Consider the following 23,692-nt stretch of genomic DNA (forward strand, 5'->3'; position numbering starts at 1 on the left):
GCGCGCCCGGGAGATTTTTCTATAAATGGCTTAAAGCCTAGTCTAGCCCTAGTCTAGACGACTTATCTGGAGACAATTACCTTCCTGTACCTTCCTGTTTGTTGCTGGTGAACCTTGGCTCTGCGGATTTTAAGCAGCCTGCTCTAAGCCTGCTCTAAGCCAGCGGCGGAGGACAGAAGCAGCCACGACCTGGGGCAGGGTGGGGGGGTGAAGGGCAGCGCTCTCCTTGGGGCTGTGCCTGGGTGTTCCTTCCATCCTCCTTTCCCTGCTTGTTTGGGTGCCGCTGCGGAGCCCACCTGGTAATGGTGAGTGACAGTGAATACCCCAGGCCCCAGTTACCCACCTGGCTTTGCTTAATGGATGTCATTCTTCTTTAAGGACTGCAATAATGGATGCTTGGAGGAATGTATGGGAGAAGCAGGATCAAAACCGGTCATGGGAACGTTGAAGGTAAGTCATCTGCCTGAGATTCCGTGAAACAACAATTCGACTGGATAAATTCATTGCTTGTTGACATTTTGGGGCGATTTTCACCGTGCGGGTTATACAGTAGTTTGATATGCTGCTGTGCATTTTAAATTCCACTCTTAGGGGGAAAACAATTTGGGGAGCCGGAGTACATTCATCACATCTAAAACTACAGGGCAGTTCACTACTTGCAGTATTTCATAAATCATAACTTTCTCTTGGCAAGTAATCAATTCGTGACTATTCACCTAAAGGTTTATCTGATTGTATAATAAGTGTCACCTTTACTCCATTTCTGGAAAGATTTAAACTCATAATTTTTTTTTTAAGCAGCGCCTAATATTTTACATTTAAAGTGTTGTGTTTTCTTCTTTCCTCTCTGAATTGTGGGTTTATGTATTAAATCTCATACTTCACAGAGGAATAGCAAGGGGCACCTGAGAAAGAATCTTATTCAAGTAGAATAAGGGGATCATGAAAATACAAATGTGAAATATGACTTTCTCTATAAATCACTATATTCCCTCCCCAACCCTGGAGGGTTTGCTGCTTCTCTTTAGGCTGGTTCTGCTCTCCTGCTGCCTGTCTCAGTCACTATCCATTGTCAACCATAGCACAGCGTGTCCTCATGACCTCACATCCTGGCAGGATGCAGAGAGGGAGTGAACCTTGACTCATCAATTTTACACACACACCCAACTCTTACTGAGTACCAGGCACTGTGCTGGGCAGTGGATGTCCAAAAACACAGGCAAGATAAAGTCTCTGCTCTCAGGTTTTTTTTAAAAAAAATCAAAACATTAGAATATAGTCATTCCCTCATTAAAATAAGTTTGTGAATTTTATTGTCCATATTATTCCTGGTCCTTTAGAGATAATATCCTCTACAACCTTGTAGCCGATCTGCTTCTAATACATTTTTGGGAACTTAGATGTTGAGATGGGTTTTTGAGAGAGTAAGATAAAGGGGACTCATACTTGATCATCTCTAAGGATTATCTTATACAGTCAATAAATTCCTCAAAGGGTATAGATAAATACAACTTTCCCCAGAAGTTCATTATACTTTTTTTTTTTTGAGAGTATGTTTATTAGAGCTGGGGACAGTGAAACAAGGAAGGGCTTAGGATAGAAGAAGCAGCAGGAGAGGCCTTGGTGGGGCTGCTTCGCTCCCTAGAAATGTCATAGGAAAGAAATGAACCTTGGTGGGGCTGCTTTGGCTCACTGAGAAGTCACAGAAAAGTGGAAAATGGGCCTAGGAGACAAGCTTAGGGGGTTAGCCCAGGACTTGCTGCCACTGCCCATGACACTCGTGGTTGCTAGTCTCCTAGGACCCTTAGTGTCTAGGACAGCCGTGGGCAAACTACGACCTGCAGGCCGGATCCGGCCCGTTTGAAATGAATAAAACTAAAAAAAAAAAAAAAGACCGTACCCTTTTATGTAATGATGTTTACTTTGAATTTATATTAGTTCACACAAACACTCCATCCATGCTTTTGTTCTGGCCCTCCGGTCCAGTTTAAGAACCCATTGTGGCCCTCGAGTCAAAAAGTTTGCCCACCCCTGGTCTAGGAGATGCCTGCCTGTGGGGGAAGGAGAGAGGGAAGGGAAAGGCATGAGCATGCTCCTGGGAGGTGGAACATGCTCTTTAAACTTTAAACATAGAATATATATATTTTTTTGCAAAGTAAAGAATTCACAAAGTAAATTATGTCTTTATTTGTTAATTTAGACTTCCATGTATTCGATTTTAGTTGGGGGGGGAGGGTGCATATTGACATTCTACATTCATGTATTTACCTATCAAAACATGTGTTCTAATGGTGCTTGTAAATGAAATTGATAACTTGGGGGAGGAAATGGTGGAGTTTATAGGAACATCTTTGCTTTTGACCTATTTTTAAATCTCTTTTAAAAAAAATATCATCCAAGGATATTTTTACATTGATTTATAGAGAGAGTAGAAGGGAGAGAGGAGAGAGGAGAGAGGAGAGAGAGAGAGAGAGAGAGAGAGAAACATCAGTGTGAGAGACACATAGATTGGTTGCCTCCCCCACGTGCCCCCTACCAGGTCTGCAGATCGAGCCTGCAACAGAGGTACATGCCCTTAATCAGACTCGAACCCAGGGCCCTTCAGTCCGTGGCCCAATGCTCTATTCACTAAGCCAAATTGGCCTGGGCTCTCTTTCTCGATTAACCCCATTTATGACTTTTAAGTTGCCATTGGGTCTCTTGGGGATAGTTTTCATATTGCATCCTCTCCCCCATTTTGAAGTGGCCATTTTACAGTGAGAATGCAGGTTTCCAGCGGGGGCCAGCTATGAGATGCCTTATGACCGGGGCATCCAAGGCATCTTTTTGCGGACCCCAGAGTCTTCTTGGTTTCCAAAAGGCCAGCTGTCTTTTTCTTCCCACTCCTCTGCTCTACAGATCCCAGAGTGTGACACTCCAAATCTGTAATTCTCCTCTGCATACCTCCTTATTGGCTTTTGAGTGACTCTGAAAGATAATGAACAGAACACCTAACACTTTCCCAATAGAAAAAAATTGCACTTATTATAGAACACAATTATGCAATTTCTGCTACAGTTGTAATGCGGAGATAGTCTTTGATAGTTGAAGTGTTGTGGCCAATGCAGAGACTTGCAGATGCAGTAGTAAGTGGCGGGCAGAAGCAGAAGAGTGCTGGCTAATACAGTCCTCAGAGCTCTCAGCCAAATTGCACTAGCCTCCTGTGGGCTTCCCCATTTCAGAGGAAAGGATTACCCAAGCACATGTTTTGAGTTAAAAAATTGTTGTTTTTTTAATATGCTCTGTTTTTGCCAGTATTTCTTGTCATGTCACAATCCAGTCATGGTGGCCTTCCAAATTTTTCCACAAGTATCTGGTATGAAACTTCCTGACTTGAAGTCATCAGGAGTCATGGGGCATTGGAAACAGACAGATGAATTATGCAGGAGAAAGTAGCATTTTACAAATAGTTAATGTTTATCCATCTTCAGAAAGGAAATGTAGAAAAAGAAATTGGTTTTTAAAGAACACAGGTAAAAATTGTTTATGAAATTTGTTTCTTTCATGTCAGTGATTTTTTTACCTTAGAACTTCATTTCATACCTACTCAAAACCTATCACACACCTTTAGTTAATATTGTGTACTTTTCAACTTCATTCAACTGTATCATCTAATTTTTTAAATTTAGTATTCTTGGGTAATTTCTTTTTTAACTCAAGTTAACAACTGTTATTCTTAGTTTCCAGAATTGCATGAATTTTCCCAAATAAAAGACAATTGGAATGGTTGATGAAACTCTAAAGTCACCAAATAGTGCATTACTTTGAAAAACTGCATGGAGGGCAATCCTTATGCAGAAAGTTAGAGGGCTCCTACTCACATCATAAGAAATTGCATGTCTTACAAAAGAATGTAGTGGTTTACCTAGTAATACATATTTTTTATATTCAATTTCCAGAAACTTAACTAGGATTAGCAAGTTCTTACTATAAGAGCACTAAGTTGAGCATAAAAACACCTTATTCAGTATCTCTGTTTTGTCATTAACTAAGTAGATCTATCTGGGCCAATGGCTCATCATGGGTGGTCCAGAGGTATTTTAAGAGTCTTCAGCCCAAATGGGTGTAGCTCAGTGGTTGAGCATCGACCTATGAACCAGGAGGTAATGGTTCAATTCCCAGTCAGGACACAAGCCCAGGCCTCAGGGTAGATCCCCAGTTAGGGGGGGGGGGGGGGGTAGGGGCATGCAGGAGCAGCCAATCAATGATTCTCTCTCATCATTGATGTTTTTTTCTCTCTCTCTCTCCCTTCCTCTCTAAAATCAATAAAAATACATTAAAAAAAGAAGAGTTTTTAGAAAAGTAAAAATTATATAATGGGCATTGATTCTTTAAGGGTTTGCAACAACAAAAGGTCTTTTATGAACTATGGTAAGTACATTTAAAAGAGAACAAAACTGTACCAGTCTATTGTCAGTATCCAAACCATGAAGATCAATTCAAGTTCTGTGAAGTTCAGAACTGAATTAATCAGACATAAGTGATATGTATAATAGTTGCTGTGCTAAATGAGAGTTAGGCCAACACAAGAAAGAAACATGGCTCCCATTTCCCAGTTGTTCCTATCAATTAAAAGGATTTTATGAAACCAAACCAAGCCTTTTGCAGGGTAAGCTGTCTATAGAGAGAGGTTGTATGAGCAGTAAGTAAAGCAAATGCTAGGGAGTTTGAAAACTGAAGAGACTGCAACAGGTTACTGAGCCAGATGGGGCTGCCAGTTTCCACACTCACTGCTGGAGCAGGAAAGAAGAGAGTTTGGATAAACTGGGGGCATCTCGTGTCCCGTGCTACAAGTGGAGGAAATGGTAGGGAGAAAAAAGGGGTGGCGGAGAGGGCTTCTGTAGCCATGTTTTAGTCCTTCTGTCTTTCCTTCCACGTTAGACAAAGGTATGCAACCCAGAATTCTTAAGGACTTGTACTGTTTTCTGGCACTGGGCTGATATGTACCCAAAATACCATCCCACCAACCTCTTGTCCCTTGTTACAGAACCTTGATTTTGTTTGCAGTTCACTGACTGGCCCTGGGTGACAACCTTGCATTCCCCGGCTTCCTTGCAGCTAGAGAGATCCACGTGACACATTTCTATTCAATAAGGCGTAAGAAATATTCTGGCAAAATTTTGCTTTTGTGATTAAAGGGAACAGAAAAGTCTGCCATCGTCCTCGCCACTCTTCCTCTAGACTTTGGTTAGATCATTAAAACTGAAGCTACCTCTGCAGCAGCCTTTTTTAACCCCGAGGAGAAGCCAAGAAAAATCACAGAACCGCAGGGTTCCAGAACACTGCCAGGCCTGGCTCCTCCAGACTTGTTCTGTGAGAAAACCAACTCCTATTAGTTTTTGATTTATGTGCCGCTGGATGCATCAATAAATGATAAGTAAAAGACTTGTGCAGAACATTAATTAGTGAGAGGTAGATTTGAAAAAGGGAGTTGGGCTAAATTGTTTGGACATGAATCTGTAGCCATGTAACTGTTCTTGGACATTGAACAGGAAAAAGATACAGAGTATTTGCTACTGAGGGGGTAGTAGCAATTGAGGTATCAGACCTACTAAAGAAATACTTGAAAGGACAAGTGTCTCGGTTCAGTGACTGATGTGGGAAACCAAGGGTTGTGAGAATATGAGAATGACAAATGACCTTGGAAGTAACACGATGCACAGAAAATACAGAAAAATACACAAAGGAATTTGTTAGTGAAGGTCATCTCTGGGGAGTGGGAATGCGGTGGCCTGGAAAGTAGTTGGGGATTTTATACTTTTCATTTTGTTCCCTTCTTTACAGTCAAGTTTTTAAGTAAAATAATAAACATGCATTGCCCTTATTCAACACATTAAGGGGTAAGAAGGAAAGAAGTAGAAAGTAATATGAATGTTAGAAATAGAGACCAAGTTTTGGAAAAAATATTATGTTCCATTTTAGATTTGTAATGAGCTTTTGTTTTAGAATGCATTTCAGCCAGAATATTATTCTAAAAATAAAACTGGTCATCATGTATAATATAACCAAATGATTAAGGCAGCTGTAAGGCAGTGAATTAATCAAAAGTAATTAGATCGTTTAAAAATAATGATAAGAGCTGATGAGATAAAGTGAAGACCTATATTTGATTTTGGGGTGTGGGGGGATGGATAAGTACTTTTTGTGTTTAAATAAGTGGAGTTTGACCTTCCTTACAGCTTGTTAACAGGTTGAACCTGTGCCTAGTTAATATTGTTTTATAACTGGTCAAAACCTTCCGTCACCTGTGGTTTTTGTCAGCATTCTATGGCTATTAAAAAGTTACTGATGGTGTTGCCTGTGACTTGCATGTATTTGTGTTTGGTCATTTGTAATGTACAAGCTGGCTATGTGGTGTGTTGGTGAAATACTGATGTGTGAGATTATTTCCTATTACTCTCATTTATCTTTCTCTTAGTCAGAGCTTCCTTTGTTCATTGTTTCCTCAGTACAGACAGAGGATTAATATGTTGGTGTTCATTTTCTACTTCTCTGTGTTTAAAGAGGAACACAGTTGCTTCGTTCTGCTCTTTGCTTCTATAGTTCTCTCTGGGGTGGGAGTTGCGGGGGACGGGGAGGTGGTTAAGGCTTCTTTGGGGGAGTTGAACTATAACCATCACCAAGATGTTCACTTCTTAATGACAACAAGTTATTGCTGGTGTTGCTATATTTATTAGAGATGACCTCCCTTTCTTCTTTGCCAAGCGCTAAACATGAGCCCAATGATTATAACAATGTGTTCTCCTTTTTCATCATTTTACTCCATCTGCTATTTTTGTCCCTGTTTCTGTATATCACTGAATTTTGGTTCAGATACTTATTAGGCAGTATACATGGCTGAGATTTCAAACAACAGGCACGATTCTGAATGCCGGCATGATTTGTTTGACTCACGTACTGTTAAATTTCTGAGTCAGTTGCCAACATTTAAAAGTCAAGTGGGGGATGTGAGGGCGATCTGGCTGCAACATCTGTCACCTCTTTGACCACCGGGGTTGATTCAGCTGATCTGGCTGGCTAGGCAGGTGTCCCCTTCCTCCCTCCCTCACTGATCCAGGTGCAATCTAGGTGCTTTCCTCCCGAAGTTGCACGCTTAATCAAGAGGACGAACTTTTCCCCAGAGAAGAGGACTGGTCTTTGATCAAGAGTACACAGTAGCTGTGCTCCTCTGCTAGAACCTCCAAACAAGCTCTTAAGGTCCATCTGTAGGAGAATATAGGGTAGTCAAGCTTCCAAGACTTCAGACACATCCAAGTGAGATGCTACACCCAGCTGGTGTGGCTCAGTGGTTGAGTGTCGACCTATGAACCAGGAAGTCATGGTTGGATTCCTAGTCAGGGCACATGCTGGCTTGATTCCCATTGGGGGAATGCAGGAGGCAGCTGATCAATGATTATCTCTCATCATTGATATTTCTATCCCTCTCTCTTCCTCTTTGAAATAAATAGGAAACACATTAAAAAAATAAAAACACATATGAGGCACTATATGTGGCAGTCTGCCTTTTTTAGGATTAAATACATACATATAAAAAAATAAAATAAAATAAAAGTGGGGTCTGTGGCCGGGTAGCTCAGTTAGTTAAAGCATCATCCCAATATACCAATGGCCGGGTAGCTCAGTTAGTTAAAGCATCATCCCAATATACCAAGGTTTCGGGTTTGGTCCCCAGTCAGGGCACATACAAGAATCAGGCAATCAATGCATATATAAGTGGAACAACATATTTCTCTCTCTCTCTCAAATCAATAAAAAATAAAATAAAAAATCAAGTGTGGATAGGGGAAATGGGTGAAGGTGATCAAAAGGTACACAGTTCCAATTGTAAGATAAATAAATTTGGGGGATAGAAAAAAAAGAGTCAAGCGATTTCAGTTTTCAGTGGCTAATGACTTAAATTTTATGTTGTTTTTTTACTCTCTTTATTTGTAGCCAGTAGATGTTCAGTTACTTTTCTCTAATGGGGCTGATTTTTTTCCCCCTAGGCTAAAGATCTAATAATCACACCAGCCACCATTTTAAAGGAGAAACCTGACCCAAATACTGTGGTTTTTGGAACCGTTTTCACGGACCACATGTTGACAATCGAGTGGTCCTCCGAGTTTGGATGGGAGAAACCACACATCAAGCCTTTTCAAAACCTGTCGTTGCACCCTGCCTCGTCGGCTCTGCACTACGCAGTGGAGGTGAGTGCACTGCAGTGGAGGGTGGTAACATGCTTGCTCTTCACTGGGGGCACCAAGTAGCTCCCTCTGCTACAATAGCTTTTGGGAAGCATGGACTTGGTCATATTTACTAAAGGGAGTCATAAATGTCTTTGAAACTTTTCCTATAGACAGTCTCATTGAAGGTAAGTCTTAACTAATTTTTTAGATATTCTTGAGTTTTCTATAACATCAATAAAAGTCATTTAGAGCAAATAAGAGAGACGGTAAGAAACTTTGCAATAAAAAAGAATTTACTTTTAATATTTTACAAAGTCACCTGTCTTCTCAGATCTTCTAATGGTTGAGAAGAGGCCATTGGGTACAATAATTTGGTTAGATTTTAATGCTAAGTGCATGTTTTTATGACCAGCAATGTGTAGTTATGCATGTTGAGGGACATGTAATTAAAGGTCATCCTTCAGGCATGAGTGGAATAATTATAAGCATTAAGTATTTAGAGATGCTTTCTCTGGTCCTTCATAGGATTCACACTTAGCCAGATACACAATACACTCCCCATTCCCTTGACCCTGATTTTATTGTACTTACTTGTAATGTGTTAGACATACTTAGAATATTGGGATGCTTAAAATAAGCAATAGTCTACCTATTAAGGGACTAAAAGATGGTAATATTAAATATTCATAACAATAATGAATTTTTTAAATTGAATTCCTGCAGTGTGCCCTGCACTGGGTACTTTATAATGGGTCATCTCATGTTATTATTTTAAGTGAGAAAGCATATATTTCTGGATTCCAACTTTCTGGGCTGAAGTTCTGTCTCTGTTGCTCTAAAGGGTACTTGGGAAACTTATTTAATGACTGTATGCTTCCAATTTTTTAATGATGAAATTGAAGTGATGATAATACCTACCTCATAATGTTATAAGAAGAAGGTAAGGTGATTCATTTAAGCATATAGAGCCATACCTGATGCATAATGAGAGCCTTGTTATTAGCTATTATTACTATCCCTTGAAACATTATTATCACCTATTATAGAAGCAGCTTCAGAAAAGTTAAATTTCTTGTTCAAAATTGTGTAGCATTTAGGGAGGAGTCAGGGTTCAAATGGCAAGCTCATAATCTCTGTTATGGTTTCCCCAAACATATATACTAAAATTACAAAAAGGCCTGTCCAGTTAACTTGTTCAAAATTATAAATTCAAATCATCAGAAACATATTAGCTGCCCCAATGTATCCACTAAATGTTGAATTTGGAAGTCTAAGCTTCCATTCCCATCTTTGTGTTTTAACTGTATCAACTTCGATCAGTTCTTACATTATTTAGTCCAATCCTCAGTTTCTTTAATTATAAAATAAGAATGGTAGCTGCCCTTGCCTATGTCATTATGTACAGTGAAAAAACAAATGAAATAAAATGCTTATAAACTTGAAAGAAGGAATCTGGCAGTGATTCTCACATAGCTTTCATTAGAATCACCTGGCTCCACCTTCTGAGGCTCTGATTTCTAAGTTCCCATGTCATCTTAATACTCTCGGAACCACATTTTGTGAATCACTGGCTTGTGGGAAGTAAACAAGAAAGGATTAAGGTCATTTTGAAAGTTAAAAAATATTTTGATAGCCATTGGTTTTTAAAACTCACTGGATATCTATTTAAATGAGTCGATTAGTTTTGCCAATGTAGATTTTTGTGACCAGGATAGTTTTTTAAAAAACCTTTAATTGCTTTTATCCTTTGTTAGATAAAAACTGAAATTTGTATTATTAGTCTTCCATGAATAATATAAACACAGGGGCTGTTTTGCATTAAGAACTGGACTATGTTTTACATTAGTTATCTATTGCGACATAACAAAATTAATAGCTTGGGACAGCCACTATCATTTCATATCTTGCATGATTCTGGGGGTTGACTAGGATGGCTGGTAGTTCTTGGTTTGTTGTCTCTTATGTGGTTGCTGTCAGATAGTGGCTGGGATTGGAGTTGGCTCAAGCTTCCTGACACATATGTCTGATGAAACTCAAAGAGGTGGTGGCTGAAATGCTGGGGCTTTCTTGGCATCACTCTTTGTCCACATGGTGCGCCAAGTATGGTGTTCTGAGAGTAGCTAGACTTTGTCCTCTGTGACTTGAGCTTTTTTGTCACAAGCAACTGAGCTCTGATAGAAGCTCTGTGCTTTTTATGACCTAGAATCAAAATTACAGCATTACTTCTGCCATACTCTGTTGTCATGGTGATCACAAAGGCCTGCCCAAATTCAACAGGAGGGAATATACTATCCAGGGGTGGGCAAACTTTTTGACTCGAGGGCCACAATGGGTTCTTAAACTGGACCGGAGGGCCGGAACAAAAGCATGGATGGAGTGTTTGTGTGAACTAATATAAATTCAAAGTAAACATCATTTCATAAAAGGGTATGGTCTTTTTTTTTTTAGTTTTATTCATTTCAAACGGCCCGCGGGCCGTAGTTTGCCCACGGCTGTACTATACCATATATACCCTTCACCTCCCGATGAGGAATGTCAAAGTTCTAGAAGATCATGAGGGACTGGAAAGATTGTGTGGCTATTATTGGAAAATACAGTCTGTAACATGTATCAGTGATAAATGGGGAGATAAAGCGATGTGCTTGGTTACCTCTTCATCAGTTTGGCACTTAGTTAACAGGAGAGATGCTAGGGGAGTATCATAGGAATTTAGGAAGTGTGATGGCCATGTGCAGAGAACCTCAGGGTCCCTGAATTTTCTCATGAGGCATATTTGTTTCATTTCCTGTTCACTCATTCAATGGATGTTGAGTGCCTACTATGTGCTTGGGACTGTGCAAAGTGCTCGGGATAGGATGGTAAACAAACTAGCCATGATCTTGCCCTCAGAATTCTTTTCTTTTTTTAAACACCCACTGAGAAAGTTAGGCAGATACTTTATTTCAAAGGTTTCCTTCCCAAATGTTGGGTGAAACATTTTCTCTTATACTGACACACTTATGTTATCATATGCCAACATGATTTTTTTAAGTTCAATAATTATTGTATTTTTTAATACACAAGTAAATATAAGAGTGATTTTCTTGGCCATCTTTCTCTTCCACTCATCAGCCCTATTGATTTTAGAATCCATGTTGCTTTGAGATTCACAACTACATGTAGTTTTTTTTTAATACTGCAAATTTTTGATTGATAAATAAGTGAAAGTTTCAAATAGAGAAGGAGAGAAATGTAAACTATGAGTAGGGATATGGATAAAATAAAATGAAATGATAACTGGCACTTCTTTTTCTGGTTGAAATAAATATTTAGTGAAATTAAATATAATGTGAAACAGAGAGGAAGGGAGAGGGATAGAGAGTTAGAAACATCGATGAGAGAGAAACATCGATCAGCTGCCTCCTGCACATCCCCCACCGGGGATGTGCCCGCAACCCAGGTACATGCCCTTGACCGGAATCGAACCTGGGACCTTTCAGTCCTCAGGCTGATGCTCTATCCACTGAGCCAAACCGGTTTCGGACTGGCACTTCTTTTTCTGGTTGAAATAAATATTTAGTGAAATTAAATATAATGTGAAAAAATGACATATATATATATATTATTTAATGAATATTTATAAATGAATGCTCATCTAGGTAAAGAAAGAGACCACTTAAGCACCCCAGAGGCCTTCCAGTGTCCCCTTCACATCACAAATCCTGTGTCTCTGGCAATGATTATCCTCACTTTTCTATTAACCTTGCATGAACTTTTTTTAAAAATGGGATTACATTGTGTGTGTTTTCTTAAAAAATGAACAAAGTGAGCCTGTGACTTCAAGTGAAACAAAGGACTCTATTTGGTGCCAATGCTAGCATTTTAGCCCTCCAGTAGAAATTAGAATTTCAGAAAACTTGGATTTACCACTGCGAACTTAACCCTTTCTGCTGCTAAATCCAGGGTGGGCAAAAGTAGGTTTACAGCTGTGAATATGTGAAGCACAGAATTTATTCTTGTATGATTATTTATTAATTACTGTATTTCCATTGTTTTGTATTTTGTTGTATTGTATATTGTATTTTCCACATGAACAGCTCGACACCTACTTTTGATACACTCTGTAATTTTCTGGTGATATTAGTGGTGATGTTAATAGGTTTTAAAAAATACATGAAAGAGATGTTAGCTTTGGGAAGATCTGCATAACTCATTGAACCAACATTTTCTAAATGGCCATTGCATGACATGACAAATTTTTGCACAAGTAAAGATTCAAAGTGCAAGATAGGCTCTGATGGCTTTTTTTTTTACTTTTGTTTCCAGCTTTGTTGAGATATAATTGACATAGGACCATATTTAAGATACACAATGTAATGATTTGATATGCCTATTAATTGCAATATAATTACTGCAATGATAGTTAACACATAATGGCTTTGATATGTCAGTTTGGCTAGTCTGAACTACAGTCCCTAGAATTCCATTTTTAGCTTCCTTTTGGTTAGAATGGACTATAAGACATTCTCTTGTGTGCTGAGGGAAGCAGTGGTTGTTTTATTGCATACACACACCTTCCATCAAACACTAGTGTAGGTGCTGTTGTGAAGGAATTTTTCAGATGTGGCTTAATTGTTTGATTTAAAGTAAATCAGAAGGGAGAGAATTCTGGGTGAGCCTGACCTTAGGATTTCATGAGGTCAGAGACCCCACACATTAGCTAGACCTGCGTGTTCCCTCTTTTCCTCTGCCTCTCCCTTCCTGACTGCCCCACGTGGATGAGCTGCAGCTCACACCTGAGGGTCCAGCCTGCTGGTGACCTTCTTTTTCTGGCTGCCTGCTCTACAGATTTTGGACTCACCTAGTCAGTGAGTCCAATTGCATTGGCCAATTTCTTCTAATAAGTCTGTTAATATTACATATATTTCCTACTGGTTCTGTTTCTCTAGTTGAACGCTGTCTGGTAGACAATTGATTTTAATAAATTAACAGACTATGAAGACTTCATTGATATGGTTTCAGATTCTATATTACAACTAACCTTTAAGGAACCATCCCTTGACAAGTTTAGGAATGAGAACAGAGAAGAATATCCATAATTCTCTGAAAAAGGCTACCAGAAATACCTCTCCCTGTCTCAACTACTTATCTGTGTGAGATTGGGTTTTCTTTTGGGCACGTGCTTCAATTAAAACAACATCCTGCAAAAAATTGAATGCAGAAACAGATATGAAAATCCAGTTGTCTTCTCTTAAGCCAAACATTAAAGATCTGTAATAATTGAAAATAGTAGCACATTTCATACTAATTCTTTTGGAAAAAATTGAGGTACTTTTCATTAAAATACTTTAAAATTGTTATGATTTAGAATTATAAATAATTAAATTTCTCACTTCTGATTTCTAATACGGTAAATATTGACAGAAAAACATCATAAGTAAAAGCTCTTTGAAATCTTCATAACTTTTAAAAATATAAGTTTTGCCCTAACCGGTTTGGCTCAGTGGATAGAGCATTGGCCTGCGGACTGAAGGGACCCAGGTTCGATTCCAGTCAAGGGCATGTACCTTGGTTGCGGGCACATCCCCAGTAGCGGGTGTGCAGGAGGCAGCTGCTCGATGTTTCTCTCTCATCGATGTTTCTAACTCTCTATACCTCTCCCTTCCTCTCTGTAAAAAATCAATAAAATATATTTTTAAAAAATATATAAGTTTTAAGGCATCCTGACACCAAAAAAAAAAGTGAGAAATGCTGCTTAAGGATATACCTAGGAATGGTGCTACTGGTCATAGGATATATCTTCCATTTTACAGGCATAGGGAAATTATTTTTCATAGTGGTTTTGACCATTTTTATACCCACTAGCCATGAATAAATGTTTCTATTGTTTTACAAACTTTTCATGTCTCAGTAAAGTCAGATTTTAAAAGCTTAAACAATTTAGTGTAATGGCATCTTATTGTGATATTAATTTATGCACACTTTTTCATATGTTTAATGGCCAATTGGATATCTTCTTATTTGAGGGGCCTGCTTGTTTGAATCTTTTATTCACTTTTTCTATTGTGTTGTCTTTTTTTTGACTTGTAGAAGTATTTTGGATATGGGTTCTTTGTCAGTTATATGTGTTTTAAATATCTTCACTCTTTTTACTCTATATAATTTTTTCTCTCCTGTATTCCCCCATTCAGTCTTGTCTGCCACAATCAGACAGAGAGAAAGGGCAAGGACACTTTTCTCTTGCATCTGTATATAATATTTTGATGATGAGAAATACATTGTTTTTTAAAAATTGAATTTATCAATCTTTGCTTTATATTTGATACTTTTGTATCTTGTTTAAAGATTCTTCTCCTACCCCTAGATTATGAAGCTATCCTCCTACTGGTATATTATTGGTTTTTGCCTTTCACAGTTAGGTCTTTAATCCTAGATTGGTTTGTATATGAAGTAGTTCTGTTTTTTTTTTCCCTTTTCTTCTTCTTCTTTTTTTTTTCTACAGATAACCCAGTTGTCCCAGCACTATTTAAAAAGACTGTCCTTTTCCCTCTGATATGTCATAGCACCTCTGTTGTATATTCATAGGTCTGCTCCTGTATCTCCAGTTTGTTCCATTGTCTTGTCCATCTGGGTCTCTGTTCTGTTTCAGTGTGTTACTTGTCTACCTACACAAATACCACACGGTCTTAATCTCCAAATCATTACAATGAGTCTTGATGTCTGCCAGGACACGTCTTTCTGTTTTGCTCTTCGTAGTGCCCTCGATCTCTGTGGTCAGTTGCTTTTCCATATAACTTTTAGATGCAGTTTATCAAGTCAGTCAACTTTCATAATTCAGTTTGTAAAGAGAAAATAAAATGCCCTGACATGATTTTCATTTGGGTTGCACTCAATATATAAATTAATTTGGGAAGAATTGGCATCATATCATATTAAGTCTTTCCATCTATGAGCATGAGATTGCTTTCTACATTTAGCTAGCTCTTTAATGACTTGGGAAAGTTTTGTATTTTCCTTATGGGCCTTGCACTTCTTTTGTTAGATTTTCCCACCTTAGTATTCCTTTTAATTTTACCATAAATAGTTTTTATCTTTAATTTTATCATAAATAGTTTTTATGTTGCTGTTCCATAGAAGTATAATTTTGTATCTGGCTACTTTGCCTAAGCAAATGATTTCAAGAGGTTGTGTCAGTTTTTCTGGATTCTCTAGATATTTAATCTTTTCTATATTTCATGCTCTATGACAGTTTTATTTTTTCTTTCTTTAAATGAAATGCATTTTATTTTATTATTACTGGCTGTAGAATATTGAACTTAAGTAGTCACAGCAGACAATTTATGATGTTCCCAATCCAAAAAGGCAAGCTTTAAGTTTTACCATTAAATATAATGTTTTCTGCAAGTTTGTTTTAGACATCCTTTGTCATGTAAGAAAGCTCTCTTTTATCTTTCTTAATTATCTGGGAAACCTTAAAAAGTCATAAATGAATGTTCGATTTTATCAGATGCATTTACCACATCCAATGAGAAGACCATATATTTTTTCCCCTTGGTTCCCACATACACTTAATATAATCTCATTAATTGATTTTCCAATCTCTCTTCCTGGGATAAATCCCAATTAGTCATGCTGTGTTATCCTTTTGTATATTTTGCATCTATTTTACTCAATATTATTATATAATCTTTACATCTATTTGAACTTATATCAAATGCATACAATTTAAGAATTGTGAAGTAAATAAAATCTATGTTACCTATTTCATTTTGTATTTAGTAATATAACCCACCAGTTTTTTAAAAAATATATAATTGACATATAACATTCTATAAGCTTAAGGTGTCCGTTGTGTATATTGCAGTACGATTGCCACTGTAGCCTTAGCTAATATCTCTATCATGTCACATAATTATCATTTCTTTGTTGTGGTGGGAATAGTTAAGACCCAGTTTTTTAGCCATTTGCAGTTTATAGTACAATATTACTTATGATCACTATGCTGTACATTAAATATCTAAGGCTTATTTATCTACTACTTGCACCTGCTAGCTTTATTTTAGAAAGTATTTGTATAATATATTGCTTTCTATATCTTTTTGTTTCAGTTGTTTTTTAGTGAGTCCAATTTGATAGCCTTATCTTTTAACTGAAACTTTACTCAGATTATATTTAATAAATTACTCCTATATTTGCCCTGGCAACATTGAATTTTGTGCTTTTTAATTGTGCTACATGATTTATATTTCTTCTCTTTTCTCATGTAAGCTTTAAGGCTCGGAGCCTCTTAATAGCCCTACTTTTCATTACCATTCAGTTCCACGTATTTTCTCATTTCCATTGTTTTTCTTCTTTGACTCATGCTTTATTTTGTAATGGGCTTCTTCTTTTCCAAACTATAGACATTTTCTAGTTATATTTCTTGTATTGATTTTTGGTGGAGAACATGTGAAATACCAGGCATTGTGCAGGTGGTGTGGGCTGGGCTTTGTCCAGTGGGTTAGTTTGTTGTTCTTTTTCAAGTCTTTCATACCTTTATTGAGTTTAGCCTGTTTTTCTGCTGGTTACCTAGAGAATCTGTGTTAAAATTTTCCACTAACATGACTGATTTCCCCCTTTCTTTTGTATTTGCCAGTACATACCTGCTTCTCAGTCTTTTCACATCTCTGCGTAGTGATTTGTCTGGGGCAGCACATTTAGGAAGGTGACATAGCCCCGACATAGTATGGTCTTGACCTGCTTGGTTTTTATGGTTCTTGGAACTTAACCGGCTCTGGTCATATCTAGATTATCTACTATCCAGAGTCTGAATGAGCCAGATTCAATGAAAAGATACCTGGCTATTTTGAGTTTCTGCCTCTGTTGTCTAGGCAGTTGGTCCATGTTGTGCGATTGGGGATGGTTTTCGTTTAATCCTCATAAATATATCGGCAATATGGCTCTATCTAAGCACAGGATGACTGCATCCCCACCAGATATTGATAATAAAATGACTTCTTTCTATTGCAATTACTGTTACCAATCTGTCAGTTGTTTGCATTTCTAGATTTAGGGGTCTCTGGGTGAGGTGGGGGTTAACAGCTTTACAGGATGAAGGAGATGAGCACCCACAGACAAATCATTCCTTTGAACACAGGGATTGTTTTCATTTACTTAACCTCTAAGACTTATCTCTCTTTCATCCTCAGTTATTTGAAGGAATGAAGGCATTTCGAGATGTAGATAATAAAATTCGACTCTTCCGGCCAAACCTCAACATGGATAGAATGCACCGATCTGCTCTGAGGGCAACTTTGCCGGTAGGTAAATTTAGGGATTTCTTTTGTTTTTCTTGACGTAAGTTTACCACCAAAGAAATAACTTCGGAATACTTATATATTCAGTACAAACCATATGAACACTGAAGTTATATCTGATTTACTTTGTAAATTAGTGAGGTAAAAATGTACGGAAGCAACCAATACCATTTGGCAATTCCTCAATCTATTTCTTAGAGTGTCTGTGGGGGATTAAAGCGTATTAAATAAAAGGATAAGGAATAAAAACATGCCTCAAACAAAAGTAAATAAAATTTAAAGTCTGTATGAAATTATAACATTGAAAAAGGAAAACATGGTGTGCCACACAGGTATTTTGGGGACATTTTGCTTAATTGCTTTAGACACTAGCAAGTATAGTTATTTAAGTCATTATTTGGATATTTTACCCCAAGTTTTGTTTTAAAAAGATGCACCATGATATCAAAATGGTTTTTCATGGCCATTGGATCCTGGCTATGACTTTGTTATGGAGCAGAATTCATTATAAGGTGGGTTAGATTTAGAAGCTAAACTTTACATGTAGGTGGAAATGATGTTGATTACTTTCATTCCCTGAGATGTGACCAGCTGCCATTTCTATATTCTGAGGACTTAGCCTCCAGAAACCTAGCCCAAGCTGTGCATTAAAGAACCCCAGAATGGCTAAACCCAAGTAACTACTCCTTATTACTAGTGGTTGTCAAACTCATTAGTCAACAGAGCCAAATATCAACAGTACTTCTTCAAAATAGACTCGCCCAGGCCGAAAACCGACTTCTGCGCATGGGCCATGAAATTTCAATCGCACTGTATGTGTGCCCGCACGTGGTATTTTGTGGAAGAGCCACACTCAAGGGGCCAAAAAGCCGCATGTGGCTCGCGAGCCGCAGTTTGCCAACCACGGAGCTAGGCTCTTCCTTCTTTTTGTTTTTGTGACCCATGCTTCCTTCTAAGGCCATAATATGATAGCAGAAGGGAAATTAAGGTAAGTTCTTTGGACTTGATCCTAGTTTCATTCTTCTTCCATTACAGACAGATCACTGGGGAAAACATTAAAATGGGGACAGAAGGAAAGGGCAGTAATATTTATTGGATAGCAACTATGCTACAAACTGTTATGTGGTTTTACATTCTTCATCTGGTTAATCATAACAGTAAGCCACGGTCAAGAAGGTGTATGTATGGTAAATTTTAGTAGCACCTTCGTACAGAGAGGAACACTCAAGCCTAGAGAGGTTAAATGACTTGCCTAAAGTCACACAGCATGAAGGGTAAGAAAGTGGGTGCACGTTTTTAAAGTCCTAGTCAGGTTCCCTTTCCACTAAACATTATGTCTAGACAGCAGTACCAGAGACCCAAGCAGATGTTACAGGGGGCTTTTATGTCCCATATGATTGGCAATCCTAACTTCTGTAATATTATTACACTGTAACTGCTGTTAAAAATTAGTATTTAAATAGCCAAATCCTGATGTTATGAGCTCTATTCAGATACATATTTCTGACTTATTTCTACCCTGGATAACCTACCACATTTCTGAAAGTATGTTTCTCTATCCTTCCAAGTGAGCAGAAACTACTTATTTTACAAACTAGAGGCCCGATGCATGAAAAATTCGTGCAAGAGTAGGCCTTTCTTCCCCCGGCTGCCAGCAAGCACCCGGGACCCAGGTGGCTTTGCTCCGGCCCCGGCTTTGTTCCAGAAGGATGGACGTCCGGTCTAATTAGCATATTACCCTTTTATTATTATTGATTGTCACTCATTTAGTATATGAGAATCTGTTCCTCCTTAGAAATAAACTGCATCTTAGCTTTTGTCCATTTTCCTACTGGGTAATCTGTATTTTCTTACTAATTTTCAGAATATTGTAACATATTCCAGTATGATCTTTGTTGGCTATGTTACAAATAACTTCACCCAGTTCCTGCTTCTTACATCTTTTGAAGAATAGAAGTCCTTATGTTTTAAATAGTCAAATTTTAGTCACTATTTTTCTTTATGATTTGTGCTTTATGTCTCTTATTTAGGAATTCTTTTCTACCTTAAGGTGACACCAAATTTTGTATTTTTTAAAAAAATAAAAGTTTTATGTTTTACACATTTAAGTGTATGACCCAATTATAGTTGATATTTGGGGTGTGGTAAGAGGTAGGGATCCAATTTTATATTTTCTCCATATGGATAGTCCATTGCCCTATCATAATTGGGGAGGAAATACCACTGAAAAATTTTTATTTGGTTTTATTACTTTTTTTTAACAGTCTAAAGCTTTCTTGAGGATTCTATTATATTGCTACAAATGAAGAAAATTCCATTATTCATCATGTTTTTCGTTTCTTCAGGGATTTGACAAAGAAGAGCTTATGGAGTGTATTCTACAGCTTGTGAAATTGGATCAAGAATGGGTTCCATATTCAACATCTGCTAGTCTATATATCCGTCCTACACTCATTGGAACTGAGGTACCAACTGACTCCCTGTTTGGGGATACTTTGGTGGGGAAGTTATCATTGTTTATTCTTGTGTGAAACTTCTAGTGTGGGGTGTGAAATAGTTCCCAGTAGCATCTCTAATGACTCCTTTCTTTTGATAATCAAGACCAAGTGTCAGCAAACATTTTCTTTAAAGGGCCAGAGAGTAAATAGTTTAGGCTTTGTGGACCATCTAGTTTCCATCACAACTACTCAACTCGTCCATTATAGCACAAAAGTAGCCATGGATGTGAATGTAAATGATTAAAGGAATGAGCAAGGAATGAGGTTGTTTGCCTTCCTCTAATCAAGACTAATCATTATTTCCTCAGTTTACCAGTGTAGTGCCTCTGCTCCTGGTGTACTTCTTCAGGTCTAGAACTAGAAATGATTTTGAAATTTAAAGGGAAGAGAGCTGCTACTTTTTATTTTCATTTTCCTGACGTCTTAGGATTGCCCTTTGGGTAAGGAGTGGGAGTGAAGGGCCCTCTTCCCCTATAACCAGTGAGTAGGAATCCTATATAATAAAAGGGTAATATGCACATTGATCCTAAAAGCAGAATGACTGGGAATGACCGGTCGCTATGACGCGCACTGTGTCCTTACAGGGCCTTACAGTGATCTTTGCTCCTAGCCTTCCACTTTTTCAATCAGTCGGATTTCATCACTCTTTCCATTAGAGAGGTGGTGGAGGGAGACAGTGCTTAATAATATCAGGGCTGAGAATAAGTGTCATTAGAGGGGTTGAGTCTGATGGTAGGGACAACATTTTATAAACATGCTTTTCTTTTCCTTTTATCACCTTGTAAAATCATTTCGCATATAATTTAACCAATAATCAGAACAGTTCCATGGAAAGAATTATCTTTATTCACAGCCTTTGTTTATTTATATCTTATCTTTTCACAATTAGCCTCTACTGCACTAAAGAAGCTGAATAGATTGGCAAACTAGGTGTTACAAGCAGCAATTTGTAATCATTAACTGGAGTTTTGCTCACACTTAATGTATTCTTCTGTAACCTTATTTGAGATATATATTCGTTTGAGTGCTTATAAACAACATTAAATTGTCATTTGCATAACTATTAACAAGTTTCATATTAACAGCCCTATTCTAGAATCTTCGGACCTTGAGTCTGTTTTTAGAGATCAGCTTATTTGCATTGATTAAAACCTGTGATAATCAGCTTTAATCAGGCCACTCCTACCAATGGAAACCCTTTATTATCAGGCCACTCCTACCAATGGAAACCCTCTTGAGTCTGTTCCTGTCCATTTCAACTTTATCACAGGGGATGATTGTTATGATCTTTAATGTTATTTTTTGGAGTCATGGTGCACCTGGTTATTAATTTACACCCCTCAGTTCATGGCACTTGTTGTCATAGGTCGTATGAAGTCCCTCTTGTTGTTTTATTCCCCTTTGTCTTCATTTCCCACTCCTCTCCTCTTCCCTCATTGGAAATTATTCTCATGTATCGAGTAAATATTCTTTTGGTTTGTATGTGTTTTTAAGTATCTCTTATTCCTTTGTATGTCTGAAATGTTAGTTTATATAAAAGATTTTGTCCTGTAGGTCTCACTGTGTTTCTTAACTTTTTCCCTCAGCACTGTTTTTCCTTTCTATCCAGTTTACTCTATTTCCAGTCCATTACTTTCCACTGCTGCATAGTATTCCATGCTGGGCATCTACCACACTTTGCCCCAGTTCCCTTCCTGGGATTCCATTTCCCTGTTACTTCATGTAATACAGCAACGAGCAGTTTCAAAATATACAACCAGGGAATTATTGAAGGCTCTTCCCTTTAGTGTAACATCCTTCCCCTTCAGCAGCCCATTCAGGATCCTCTTCCTCACATGGTTGCCTGGAGTGAGGCTTGTCTATTAATTGTAGTTGTCAGCTCCCCGTGGTGGTCTTCTCTGTCTCTTTCTCAGGCTCAGTGCTGTGCTTGGCCCAGCCCACGGAACCAAGCTGGATGGAATCACAGTCGGTCTGAGTGCTGAGGCTAGGTCCGTGAGGAGAATCTGGTTTTGAGGCTCAGTGATGGTACAAGGAATTTCCTATCATCTAGAGAAGGGGCTGGCAAACTTGTCTGTGAAGGGCTAGGTAGCCTCTCAACTCTCAACCCTGCCTTTTTATCACAAACACAGCAACAGGCAACTCATGAATGAATGCGCACATTCCAATACAACTTTTTAACAAATGGGCAACAGGCTGAAGTTCTGGCCCCGATCTGAAGTCCTTTCAGAAAGGGAAGTGAAGCATGGTTTCCCGAGGCTGACTCATTCTGGCTCTTCCTGAGTGCTTCCCCCTCGAGTAGTCTTGAGGACTTGTGTAACTACTCAGGCTAACATTTCTGTTGATTTCAAATTTTCCAACCTGTATTTCCCAGGTCATCTGTATAAGATTTCTTGTCTTTTTCCCCAATACTTACTCTCCACAGTTCCAGCATTCAGTGCGGAATTTAGTTCTGTGGTCCCATTGGCAGTCATCTTAACGCTCTGTGTGTTGGCACACGTTGGATGTACTCACCATTGTTACTATTATAAATAATTATTTATAAAAACAAAAATAACAATTGCTCTTTCTTAAATAATTATAAAAAGGTCAGGCCTGGGTGCTTTCCACAGATTATTTAATGCAATCCTCATCCTGACCCTATGAGCAGGCATCACTGCCTTCACATGTTAGGTAAGAAAGTTAGACATTCTTTTTGTCTATTTCACCTATCTCTAGTTTCCTTTAAAATGTATGCTTTTGTAAAAATAAATTGTAAGATCACTCTTATTTAAAAACTAAAAGAGAGTTGAGTGCTCAGTTAAATTTATACTATCTTTCTCTTTGAACAGAGAAATAAACTCAGCCCTGTTCCTTACCCAGCTTAGAACAAGTCTCGGGAGAGTCGAGACTTTAGCTTCCCCCATGATTCTTTCAATGTCTACATATTAATCATCTGTTAGTCTAGAGGTTCACTAAAGGAAACCAGGCAAGAGACAAAGGATCATTTTTTCTCTGGTGTCAATGTAATATATTAGGTTTTGTATGAAATTAAAAAATACAACAACAAAAAAATTCAAGTATGGTAAATAGTCAGCTAGGTTGTTTTTATAGTCCTTTTCTATAAACAACATCTTATTAAAATGTACAGTCCTTTGGCAAATATTTAGTTAACTTGATATAACAATGTGCGATGCTATGTATAGGGGACAAAGATGGTCTGGCACTGTATGAAGTGTACCGATTAGCAAGAGGCAGAACATTAAACGGTTGTAAGAAAGTGTGATAGGCATTTTATCTAAACCTAAGGAAGTGCAGGATGCTGTCACAGCACATAACACGCGTACTTAACCTTGTCTAGAGGTCTCATTTCCTGAAGTAATGTTTCAATGACACTTAAATGGAGATGGAAGTGTTTGTATTACTTAGGAGAGAGAGGGGATGTCTTAGTCTGCTCTGGCTGCCACAACTTAATACCATGTATCTTAAATACTGGGTATCTTAAACATCAGAATTTATTTTCTTATAATTCTGGAGTCTGGAAGTCCAAGATCAAAGTGCCAACAGGGATGGTGTCTGGTGAGGCCTCCCTGTAGATGTCCACCTTCTCACTGTGTCCTTACAGGGCCTTCTGTGTGTGAGGAGAAGAAAAGGGGGCGGGGGGTAGGGAGCTGAGGCTCATCTTCCTGTGTCTCTTCTTCTTCTAAAGAGAAATCCCAGCCCTATTGGATGAGGGCTC

At 38.1% G+C, this 23,692-nt stretch overlaps 1 protein-coding gene across 2 annotated transcripts in view; it reads left to right on the forward strand.

Moving 5' to 3' along the window:
* BCAT1 (branched chain amino acid transaminase 1) overlaps positions 1–23,692 on the forward strand; it is an 88,901-nt gene that overhangs the window by 33,741 nt on the left and 31,468 nt on the right. The window contains exons 1-5 of one of the 2 annotated variants that reach the window (XM_014457508.2): positions 275–305; positions 379–450; positions 8,025–8,225; positions 17,372–17,482; positions 19,825–19,944. In XM_014457508.2, the coding sequence (XP_014312994.1) occupies positions 303–305; positions 379–450; positions 8,025–8,225; positions 17,372–17,482; positions 19,825–19,944 (507 nt within the window). In that variant the 5' untranslated portion in view covers positions 275–302. Of the gene's footprint in view, positions 1–274; positions 306–378; positions 451–8,024; positions 8,226–17,371; positions 17,483–19,824; positions 19,945–23,692 lie in introns of those variants that run through there. The other variant, XM_006090648.3, reaches the window with a different exon arrangement.

This window comes from Myotis lucifugus, unplaced genomic scaffold (genome assembly GCF_000147115.1).
Source record: "Myotis lucifugus unplaced genomic scaffold, Myoluc2.0 scaffold_78, whole genome shotgun sequence".
In the NCBI taxonomy this organism is placed as follows: domain Eukaryota; kingdom Metazoa; phylum Chordata; class Mammalia; order Chiroptera; family Vespertilionidae; genus Myotis; species Myotis lucifugus.